The sequence below is a fragment of the Manduca sexta genome, chromosome 9, assembly GCF_014839805.1.
Source record: "Manduca sexta isolate Smith_Timp_Sample1 chromosome 9, JHU_Msex_v1.0, whole genome shotgun sequence".
Lineage (NCBI taxonomy): Eukaryota > Metazoa > Arthropoda > Insecta > Lepidoptera > Sphingidae > Manduca > Manduca sexta.
In genome coordinates, this window is record NC_051123.1 from 234,839 (window position 1) to 247,171 (window position 12,333).

The following is a 12,333-nucleotide window of genomic DNA, read 5'->3' on the forward strand; positions in this document are numbered from 1 at the left end:
ATTAATTTCAGTGCGGCTAAAACTGGCTTTCCATTGTACACAATATTCGGATCAAACACAAAGTTAATGTTAGTAACAGGTATGAAATTTTTTATAATGGAATGCATTAAATGATCTGCTTCCAGAATTTTTTGTGCTGTGTCTACCGAATCTCTTGCTAGCCTTGTCAATATTTGTAAGCAATATTGTACACAGTTGAAGCTTGGTTTTATAGTATCTAGAATATAATACATTCTTTGAAGGATATTTGTTCGCATCACAGCAGTTATTATATCCACTTCAGCCAAATGGAAATCTTTTAACTCTGATTCCTCTGACTGTAATTCAGCAATTTCTGACTTATCATTTTCTAAACAAGGCTGGATAGTACCTTCTTCAAATCCTGTCAATGCATCAAGAGATGCTTCATCAATTCGGTTATAAAATAAATTTCTCATAGCCTTTAGAGCTGGTTCAAGAATGATAACCTTATTTTCATCCATAGCAATTCTTATGATAAAGAATATTTTGCTCAATGGTATGTCTAAAACATCTTTATAGGTACCAGCGCTGTAGTACTCAAGAATTCCAGCTATGGTGTTAAGAGCCATGACTCTTTGTTGTGTTATGGATGACCTAGACAGCTCAATTAGCTCTGTAATTGTGTAACCAGGTCTGTGAGATTCCTCTCCATGGTGGAACAAAGGTTTCGTAGCCTCTGTATATTCCATCGTATATGGTAGCAAGTACCCTTTAAAATCAAACCTGGCTTCGTAAGGTTCATCAGGATTAATCTTTTTACTCTCTTCAACACCTTTCATCCATTCAAATTTGTCTTTTTCTAAGGAATCAAAGTGCAGCCATTTGTTGACTTCAGGATGGGAGAGTATGTCATTTTCCCACAGCGTATCATGAATGGGGGCAGGAGTTGGCTCACTAGTGTCCATCTTTTCTACTCTAGTTGAAATATCTTGTTTGGCAGTTGGTTTTGATTTGTTGTCAGTTGTTTGAGTGTTACGCTTAGACTTTATAAATTCTACCAGTTTAGGGTCTAAACTAGATAATAATTTTTGTTGCTCATCCAATATTTCTTTTTCAGACATCTTTTCCAGAACTCTAACATTTTCAGTATGAATTTTCTCAGCTTCTTTGGATGTTACTACATAACTTTTAGCAGGTAGGTTGAGTTTATTCGATTCTGAAACAGTTTTACTAGTAGATGGTATGTCTATATCCATTTCTGTAGGTTCATTTTGTTTTTTAATTGTTTTATCTAGTGCTTGTGCTTTAGAATCGCGCTTTGTTGCAACAGGAAATCCCTGAGAAGGCATTGGCTTGAACTCTAAATCAAAATAATCAATATTTTTTTCTACAATATTGCCCAAAACAGAAGGAATCACTTTAGGATAGTACACTTTATCATCTTCTACCTCTTTCTTAGGTTCGTCTACATTCTTTTCCAATATATCACCCAAAACTGCATTTGCTGAGTCAAAGGTAACTCTTTTCTCCGTGTTCCCAAGACCCTTAGCTTTTGCGTATTTAGATGGTTTCCGTGTAGCCGGTTCAGTAGTTGGGCGTTTCGTTGGTTCCGTAGGTCGCAGATTGACCACTTGAGCTGCCGGTTGCCAGTTTTCGTTTTTATTTTTCTCCCGAAGGAACTCTTCTTGCATTTTGAGGATATCGTCCTCATCCTCGCCTGGTTTGGGACGTTTTATCATGTCGGTTGTATATCCAGTTAATTGATTTAAGAGTTTCAATATTATGAAATTTGCAGAATATATCAGATATCACGGATATAACATGAAATATCTTCACAAAAACAAATCTGACGGAAGAACGAAAAGGTTAACTATGTTTTGACTTTTACTTATGAGGGTTGACAGTTGACAATAATTGCCCATATAGAATATAATTTTCATAATTACAATCTGCACAAAGTAGGTATTTAGTAAAAGCCAGAATAAAACCAAAATATCAGGTAGTTCATAAAAATTATAACAACAATAATATAAAATAATATATATCTACTTGCTTTTGTATGTCCTTGATGTTTCCTTTTCTGAACGATTTTAAAATGTCATACGGACGTGGGTGATAGGTGATATCTTTCATTGTGACATTACTGATTTGCTGCTGATTACGCTATTTTTCCAAAATTTTGTAAACACGTGGTAAATACAATAATAAAAAACAAAATGCCTAACGTGAAGAAGAATATAGAAAAACTAAAACATCCTAACAGCAGAAAGACAATTACACTTTCAAAGAAAATGAAAAGAAACGAGAGGAAGGATAAGAGCAAATTGGACACCCACATCAAACAAAATTTAATAGGAGAAAAAATAATGTGGTTCAAAGAGAGATTACCGGAAAACTGTGAGGTTTTATCTAAGGAACAAGTTTTGGAATTAATTAATAGTTATCTAGGGCGCTTCGATGAAGAGTTAGAACAAATTGCGTTAAAAAATTCGATTGGGCAAAGGAAGAACCGCCAACATGCCAGTAGAGAAGATATAATTAATATTACCAAGAAAAATGAATTACAAGAGTTCGAAACAGGCGGTATTGAGTTGCCTAATATGATGGATGTTGAACAGATGTCTGTATTGAGGAATTGGAATGGAGAACTTAGATTCCTACAGCATTTCAAATTAAGAAGATTTGCAAAGAAGCATCTAATTTAGTTGTATAATTTGTACATAAATATATTTATTTTTATATTTTATTGAGTTTGTTTCATTCTATATCAAATTTCTTTGTTAACATATTTAAAAGACTTTAATTGTACCATCATGCTTGTAATTAAGGTCTTCGATGGAGAAAAGAGAGGAATAATGATTTTACTTTTACTCAGCTTTTATATGTATTTATATTAACACCAGACTGATTTGCATTACCGGTCTGAATTAAGGCAAGACTCAAAGCATATGTCTGAGACCTTTTTATCCACTGTCAGGTGTATCTAGAGGTGGGATAGCGTCTAGTCTGTCCCTACCTTGAATTGCGTGATTTATTAAATCTGCAAGTACACAAATATATATTTTTGGCTAATATATAGCCTCTCCTCAAACTACCACTGTTGCCAAAATATGGTAAGTAATGTTCTTTCTGTTTCACCATTGCTGCCATATCTTATATCATACTAAAATAATTTAAATTGGCATTTCAATGAGAAATATTCTCTTTATTATGAATGTGGAGGTATGTATGGAAATAAATGCATTGTTTATCAGCAATTATTGCTGAATAAATATTTAGCAATATAAGAAGACATCAGTCTTAGGTTGCTAAATAAAATAAATAATCTGTCTGAAAAGAGAGCATTTCATTTTCATTACATCTACATTCTAGAAAGGGTTGCAATAAACTTTTTAATGTATTTATACTGCGTATGAATTCTGTGCTTTTAAAAATTCTTTACTGAATCAGTATATACATAAATAATATGACAAACCTGTCTTAACTGAAAAAATGAATTTGTAAGTCAATCATCACATATACAAAGGTCTAAAAATAACAATACATTAGGATGACTAATTTATTAAATTAAGAAATATTTACATCATGATACAATTGGACATGAATTGGAGACCAGATGAATTGACGAACCGAGGAACATAATGTTGATAGTTCTGGCTTATCTATATATGCCGTGTATAAACTAGGCAGTAAGCATGACATAGAAACGCACAACACATAGGCAAAGTTGGACAATATCATGCAATATTGCCATCTCAAACTTGCCTAGCGAATGCACAAATTGTAGTAAGTATATCTACACATAATATCCTACAACAGAATTACTCAATCACAAACCAATATGTTACATGGCATATCATTTTTGACAGATAATTTTGTGGTTTCAGTTTTGATATAAATAAGTCCATTTCCTAAAATTATAAATGTGGTTAAGAATGGTCACAACCCAACAAACAATCAGAAATTATAACAAATTTTTATTACTAAAATAGAATTACATTTTTAAAATATAATTTATTCTAAATTATGTTTAAAATTATATTATGCAGTATAATTTTAACTATGAATATTTTTGTTTTTAGTAGAAATCATAAAATGATTGTTACTACCAAAATACTACCTTTCTTCACTAATATTATAAAACAAAAATTCATTACCCCCCAAATTCATTTTCACATGTCGAAACAAGTAATAAATTATAATATATCTTTAAAAAAACATGCAAATAAGTCTATAATGTAATCTAAAAGTCTATAAGTGAGAAAATATATTAAAGATATTATCTAATCAAAGATATTATGCCATGAACTGTAATATATTCTACCATAAACTATACAAGACATGTAGAAAAACATTTTGATATGTTACACAAAATCAGTCACAATATCACATACAAAAAAATTTCATTCACTGTAAAAATAAAATGCTCAATGACTAAACAAAAAATAAACACATAAATCATAATATACAATTTATCGACCTCATGGGAACTTGAATAAATGCAATAACATTTCACGGTACCAATAAATAATAGGCTGTCTTTAAATAAATTTAATTAAAGAAACAAAAATTGGGGCTACATAATCACAAAACTGACACATTTTCAGCTGGTCAATTAAAGTCCTATAAATAAAAAAATCATCTACCATACCAGCCCACGAAAAGTCCTTTTTCTGGACTGTTTTCACTCATTAGGAAAATAATCTTAACCTAGGCAAATTAAAGGAAAATGCAAACATTTCCCAAATAGATCTTGAAATCTACAGAAAAACAATTGATTCATTAAAGCATTACAATATACACTAATTGCTTCAGGTCACATAAAATATAGGTTAGTATTAATTATATAAATGACCTGAACAAACTATAAATATATGAATATATTTGATTATAACTCATGGTATAGCTGGCTGGTTTCTGTATTTAATTATGTAAACAGTAAGCCATAACTTTTATTACAATAGATGAAATGTGATGTCCAACTCTTTGGAATATAAACATGGATATTCCTAATAGTTCATTATGTCAATATGAGCGACCAAATAGTATGGAGGGCATAGGTAATTTATAAGTGATGGAGAAGGTTTAAAACCTATGCTTTTGCATCCTCCTTAACATGTGAATTTTTTATTAGAAGGGTAAGTAGCATGAAAGTTGTCATAATATATTATTTTATTCTACCACTCCTATGCAACTAGGCACTTTGATAGTCTATTAAAAATATTTTTTTTCAAGAGTATTTAAAAGTAGTTTTAAAAATACTTCAATTTCAAAATTTAACTGTTAATACATAGTGTTTTTTATGAAAATTTTAACATGGTTATACATTTTTTTCTACATTTCACATATTATTTACAGATTAAATACCAGTTTTAAGTTTTTGTTGGAAAATGGTTAAAAATTCAATAGTTGGACAGATTGTTTGAAATTCCTTAATTTACATAAATAAGACATAAAATTCACATTTTTAAAACTTGATATATTGATGGCAGGTATGTACCATAGCTTGTACAGTTTTTTTACTCATGTAAGGCTCGCAATAGTTTGAAATTTCTCATTGTAAATAAATAAAACATTTTTTGCATTCAAAGGAAAAATAAAGCAGTTAACTTTTATTGAATGTAAACAGGACAACTTTCTATTATGTGAAATACAATAATTATTAGCCCAAAGGTCTCGAGTGTGATTTATTAGAAATCACAAGAACCAAACATGTATGTCAAATTTCAGCCCAATAGCTTCAGTGGAAGTGAGTGAAATATTGATTGCAAAATTCTAAGACATACATACAACTGAAATTAAAAAAAAACCTTTTAAAAACAAGTTTTTTGATTTTTTCTTTTTCAGTTTACAAAATAAAATTTTATAGGTAAGTAATAATGCATATTTTATATGTATGTATTTTTTTGGGTAATTTTTTCTGTGTAAGGTAAATTTTCTGAATCAAACTAGGTATAAAAAATATATTAATACAATACAATATTATGTGAATGGTAACTATAGTACAATATGCTTTTTTATTAATATACTGAGACATCGAATGAGATATTTTGCGTTTCATTACACGCGCCTTTATACCTAGTTATTAAGGTTTAAATTACCCCGTATATTTTAAACATAATCTTTACAATGCTAAGCTTTACTGTGTAAGCATGACTGGAAGTTCGTTCGCTTTATTACTTACAATAATTATTTTACACAGCTGATAGATAACAACCGATTACGCAGTCAATTGCAATACTTTGACGCATTCATATAAATTGCAACCATATCTATATACAAGGGACAAATTTGCAAATTTTTGTAAGAAGTCAAATTGGCTTTGAAGTAAATTGGGTGCATTCTTAGTAAGTTGTGTTTACTACTAATCTTTTCATCCAGTAATAGACAGTTAACTGAAGCACCATTAATTTTAAAAAAATAAAAAGAAATGACGCATCTAGGCGGATAATTTTATAGCTTTTGAACTGTGACCTCTCGAGTCCAATAAGAAGATGACTAAGGGATTCGGAGAGACCATCCGTTCAACTTAGTAGATTGGTAAAGCCATCAAAATAGCAGCTGCCAGCTACCATAACGAATTTAACATATTTCGATAATGGATCAAATTTTAGATACCCTGAAAAGATAACTAATGTTGAAATTAATTTAACGACGTACAATGAGACAACATTCTGTATAATATCATCACTTTTGACTTACCAGTTTTATTAATTAAGTTGTGAGAAAAAAATACAGTTGTCATCTACCAGCACACTCGCATCACAGACCATCGCGTCACATAAAATTTTCGCGTATAGAGAGCAAATAAACTTATCGACACAACCACTCGTTTACGCACACTTCGAATCCATTTTACACAAAAGAGCACTCAAAATGAATCAAGTGAATAACGGCAGGTGATAGAAGTCGTAGCCTCGTTGTCCCCTGGCGGCCAGCCAGATGTACACGACGTGATACGCGCCAGGTACGAAGCATATCATGCCGGCTACGAAGAATACAGCCCCTTGGAGTCCATTCTCTGGCTCGGCCACTGCAAAAGCCCCCATACCGAGGAGTCCCACGCCAACAATCAGCAGCACCACGGCAGCGCACACCGTCTTCCAGTTCTCCCTCACTTTGGGATGATTCCAGCAGTACATGGACTGCGTCGATTCGACATATTCATGTATGAGTGAGTCTGAGTCTCTGGAGGTCGTGTCTTCTGTGCATTTGTAGGTTTTGCTGTGGACAAATTAAGAAGATGTTGTTAAACATGGCTGCCATGATTGTGCTGATCGCGAGATACAAGATCCTTTGCTGAATATTTTTCTCCAGCTTCATTCCCTCACATCACGTGCAGTGACGTCACTTTGCCGTGCTAGATAAAAAGTACATCAATAGTTTACGCAATTCATCCAATTACACTAGTGTTATTGTGAATTATCTTCCTCCTTCCGTACCCTACTGAAACGCGTAAAACTGTATTTTACAACCATATTGCAGAAAGAATTTAGCTTAAGATTGTATAATCCTACCTCTTTCTGTGTAAATTCAATCTCACAAAATATCAGTTATACATCCTGGGAATCGAAACCGGGAACTCTGTCGCTGCGCATTTATGCTACCTTGGAGCAGTCATTTTTACGATTTCTAGTTACTCTTAAAGTAAAAATGAAGAGGAAAATGTGATATGACCTAAGGAGTAAAAACCACGATAGTTTTACAAAATTAAATCAATGAAAGTTAATCATTTTAAAGTTACTCTGCTGGGTCAATGCTAGATTGACGAATTGTAGGAGCAATGTGAGCCAAGCTCATACTCTACTGAACAATTAATAGATATGGAAGCAAATGGATAAAGAAAGCTGTAGGGTAAAAATTCTAGGATAGAATATGACCCATAGTGAAAACATACAGGCTGATAGATTGAGGGATGGTAGACCTAGAGAGCAAATCAAGCTAAGTTCATTTTCGAAAAACTCGGTTTCACCAGTATCTTGTTAACGAGGAGGAAACCGAGGACTTATTACTTTGAACGTTGTCTCTTATGAATATCATGTTAGATCAGGTCCTTTTATAGAAAAAACTACTAACATAACATTGTTTGGACTTGTCATTACTATAACTAATTCCGCCAACGTGACTCAAGTTTCAACTTTTTTTTATTCTGTATTACGAGCTAGGTCTCGCAACCCTCGCGTGACAAATGATCGATGTGAACATCAACTCGGGGTTGATCGCTTTTGCCTTGGCGGCTGTACACGGCCAAGGCTCCCACCAAGGGCGTATGGATACGTTTTATGGGCTCGGCCGCATTTTAGAACTCCCGGTATCCGAAAATAGATAGATAAAGTCGATTTGGGCGGTGGTTAGTAGCTATCAGTGTGCCATATTTCGCCGAAATCAGTTTCTACGTTTCTTTCTAACTAATAACAAACATCCACGCATTCCAAATTTTATACATGTAATTTTTTCGCATTTATAGGTAATATTAGTAAAATTATGAAAAAAGACTAGATTTTGTTCGTAGCTTCAGTACATTCGACAAGTATTCAAAGTAACAATACCCATGTTCCTTCTTCCTGATCAAATTCCTTAATTTTATCAAAATCGGTTTAGTGTCTCAGCCATGAAGGCGTAACAGAAAGAGTTATGTTAGCATTTATAATATGTACTATGATAGTAAAATTAAGTTTAATATTTACAACAAAACGTATGATTCTGTTATGAGTTTAACAATGACATCATGTTATGAACAAAGAGGTTGCATTAAGTAAGCTATCACACATGTTTTATACTACGTCGATTGTGACGATATTGGAACTAGGAAATAGGTTCGATTCCAAACAGATACAAATCTTACATCGTTAAAAAAGTCACAACACTGGATATAGTTACGTAGAGTCAAACTCGTATTTACCTGCTGTTGACTGTGATTATATCCGAATAACTCGTTTTTTGAGTTATGACTAACTTTACCGAATTGCGAAATGTTTGTGTGATGCGCAACTAATTGTATCGGTTTTGGACAGTGTGAGATCAAAACTCACTCGGAGTTTATTACCTATGTACAACGTGAAGGCTTTTTTGTAGGGGAGCAAAACTATGCATGGCCATAGTATGGGAGATTTGAAATAGTTTGGATGTCTTGCAGCTATAAAAGCATGTATAATATCAAAAATGTGGTTTTTAATATAATATTTTTATTTGTTATAAAAAGGAATGTATGTTACAATGAAAAAATAATGTTATATATCACAGTAAGGAACAGAGGTAATTAATTTACGGAATGAATACAAAGATCTAAATGATAGGCTTTGCAAATATTTGAAAAGTTTACAAAACCTAGATTTCCTTATCAATGTGATATGCCTGTTAACCCTACTTGGTTTAAAATATTACTTTATAGTATGTCTGTTAATAACTGGGATGGCCAGAAGTATGAATGATGAGACTGACATGCCAATTGCCAACCCCAAATTAATTTGAAAAGTAAGGGAATAACATATATCATATAGTATATTCAGATATTTTTGTTAAAAACAGACATTTTATCACAGCACCTTATTAAAATAACACATTGGCTTGGAAATTTTTAGGAGAGGGAAGGCTATTTCAGTGGACTACCAAAGGCACATAATGATTAGGTACCCATTAATTATTCTGTGTGCGTAAACGATGCTTCCGAAACGCACAAAGAATGCTATATGGTTAGTCACTACATACTTTCACTCCAATAGGTGAACCCTGTAAACGCATATATTCAGCGGATATAATATACGCCATTTGCATAGACCCTCACAATTTGCATATATAAAAGATTTGTGTTTCTCTGAATCATTGCTCATAAAACCAATAATATGATGATTGTAGCCATACCAGGAAACGAGACAACTATAGTGTACAATTAAGATCATTTTGTATTATAGATACTCTGAATCAACACACAAAAGCATATGACTCATACATATTTTTGTTTATGAATGAAGGCATTAAGTGCTTGTTTCAAGACAATTTTATATGTTATTTTATTTTTATTTATTACTGAGTGTAACTGTATGCTGTAGTTTTCCTCATTTATGTTATATTATGATAGACATAAAAGTGTTTGTTTGTGCATTAAGTTTGTGACGTTTGTGTTAAGATAGTTAATAGACTAAAGCAGTCTTTCCCAACATAGGGGCCCACAACCCACAGGGGGGAAATTTAAACAGATTTTTCAGTTTTTCATTATGTTTTGAAATTTTACTTACGATACTTTGATAACAGTTTCATAGTCATTTCTTCCTAAAACTTATCATTTATATTTCAGGGAACAAAACAATTATAAAAATTATGTATGGAGTGCATAAAAATCTTAAAAATGTTAAGGTGGGGCATGGCCTAAAAAAGGGTGGGAAACACTGGACTAGAGAATGTTATAGATGAATGAATGAATTTAATCCCACAAATGGAAAGGCAAGCTCATCAAAAAGTGAATGAGCCCTGTGAGTCTCTCACCCAAGTGATTAAAACTACAAATGAGGTGCATTTCAAGGCAGATGTTTTGCAAAGTAATTGGCATAAGCACACAAATATAATTTTATATGTTATGTTTAATTTACATTTATGTTATTTAATTCATTTTGTAAGTAGTTATAATTGTATATTTTTGTTAATAGTCCCGTCAGTGCAAATTGGATGCACCCTGTAATGGCTGTATGCGTGTATGTTGTTGAATAAAGCAATAAAATAATGTTAAGAGAAATACAAACATCACAATACTATTAGATTATATTATTGGTATGCAGCGCCTTGGCTGTGCCCTTTTGTTAAGGGAAACTAAAGAAATAAATATAATTTAAAAATATATATATTCTTTGTCTTTCAATATCAACAATTATGGCATTATAAGTCACAATTTCAACACAATACTGTGCTAATAGCCAAGTATATTTTTTTGCAATAACAAATTCATATTAAGAAGCAACCAAAGTATATAAATTTGTGAATCTATCGAACTGTAATTAACTTTTGTTTACAATAACAACCTAATGGATTTTGCCTTTTTTATTTTAGAGATGCATATCTATTATCTACCATTATCAATATTAACTAATATGATATGGATATTGTTGATACAATTAAGACTATTAATTTGTATAAGACATTAAAATTCAGTAATGTGGTAAAACGCACACATATAATAAAAACTATATGTATACAACAATTGCATGTGAACACCACATCTCATAGCCATTATAGAGGATTAACACTATCATCATAATAGCAATTAAAAATTTACTGTTAACTCACGCAGTAGGTTACTGTGCGGTCCAGTTAGTAAACATTAGCGAGTAATTACGAATGTAGAACATTGTCCGATCAACTTCACACAACAATATCTCACCGAAATAAAAAAGGTCATCTGTACATTGATTTTTCAGGCAATAATTGTTATGAACAAACGATTTTACTTTAAAATACTTGTCCTAAAGTGTTCGATATGAATTAAATCGCCATTACCTGGACAAATAATCGCCTCCATTCCTAATTTTGTTCTGTAAAGGTGATCTGTCCCCAGTTGCGCCGTAAACTTTTATCGCCTCGTCGGTCTCCTCCTCGAACGCGTCGTCGATTGAAAAACGTTTGTCACTGTTACCGAACGGTCTCGTCATTGTGTATGCTTGTTTTCAGTCTGGATGCGAGAAATAAACATCACAAATTTTCGTTACGAGCACAATACACAGCTGTCAATTTGTCATATCAACATGCGCCATATTGATTGAAGTGAGATCTGAAAGTAAATTACTTTATTGTTTAGTTGCCCAATAAATAAAATTATTGATAATTATCAATCGCTATAAGTTATATAAGAAACAGTTGCGTTTTCACGATAATACAAATCCTGATTTTTTTAAATAAATACTAATTTTCTTTTGAAAAGTAACAAGATTACGTACTTAGTTATTTTAGAACACAACTTATTCTCACTTGGGTAGAAAATGATCAAAATATAACGCAAAAATAAAGAAGCGGGAAAGGTTAAAAATATGCGTTTTATTCACTACTTTGATTCACTATAAATGCCTTATCGACTGATTGCGATGGGCACAGGTGATTTCAAAATAATAAATTGATGCCGCCATAGAACGACTATAAAAGCCAGTGATCATGTTTGGATACACAATTAGTCAAGCTAATACTTTCAAAATAAAACAATCGCATATGGTATTTACAAACAAAGTAGACACGGTAAGGAGGAATATATTTTGAGGTTTTAATATATAAGTAACATTACTTCCTTATTTTAGATTATCATATTATTTATACAAAAAAAACTCCGATAAGGATTAATTGTCTTTGAATTGTTATGTGTATCCGAACGGAACTTAAAATTTTGTGAAGGCA

At 32.1% G+C, this 12,333-nt stretch overlaps 3 protein-coding genes across 3 annotated transcripts; 1 reads left to right on the forward strand and 2 right to left on the reverse strand.

The window, feature by feature from the left end:
* Positions 1 to 1,089: 1,089 nt before the first annotated feature.
* Positions 1,090 to 1,982, reverse strand: LOC115455647 (the record flags this gene model as incomplete). The annotated part of the gene is given in 1 exon segment (XM_037436668.1): positions 1,090 to 1,982. A coding segment is annotated over 1 exon segment (611 nt), but the record flags the coding sequence as incomplete, so codon positions are not given.
* A 67-nt stretch (positions 1,983 to 2,049) lies between these two features.
* On the forward strand, positions 2,050 to 2,707 carry LOC119188796 (translation machinery-associated protein 16 homolog). The gene has a single exon (XM_037436669.1). It carries the CDS (start codon positions 2,178 to 2,180, stop codon positions 2,664 to 2,666), a length of 489 nt encoding a protein of 162 aa, XP_037292566.1. The 5' UTR covers positions 2,050 to 2,177; the 3' UTR covers positions 2,667 to 2,707.
* Positions 2,708 to 5,571: 2,864 nt separating this feature from the next.
* LOC115455646 (transmembrane protein 134) lies at positions 5,572 to 12,079 on the reverse strand. The gene is made up of 3 exons (XM_030184298.2): positions 11,886 to 12,079; positions 11,449 to 11,719; positions 5,572 to 7,185 (listed from the first exon to the last, which is right to left on the reverse strand). Exons 2-3 carry the CDS (start codon positions 11,598 to 11,600, stop codon positions 6,843 to 6,845), a joined length of 495 nt encoding a protein of 164 aa, XP_030040158.1. The 5' UTR covers positions 11,601 to 11,719; positions 11,886 to 12,079; the 3' UTR covers positions 5,572 to 6,842.
* Positions 12,080 to 12,333: the final 254 nt, after the last annotated feature.

Bases quoted from the DNA above. Each gene is read 5' to 3' on its own strand.
- LOC119188796 (XM_037436669.1), top strand. From the start codon at position 2,178: ATGCCTAACGTGAAGAAGAATATAGAAAAACTAAAACATCCTAACAGC.
- LOC115455646 (XM_030184298.2), bottom strand. From the start codon at position 11,600: ATGACGAGACCGTTCGGTAACAGTGACAAACGTTTTTCAATCGACGAC. The intron at 7,186-11,448 runs GTAATGGCGATT...ATTTGTCCACAG, and splicing joins GGAGGCGATTATTTGTCCAG to CAAAACCTACAAATGCACAG.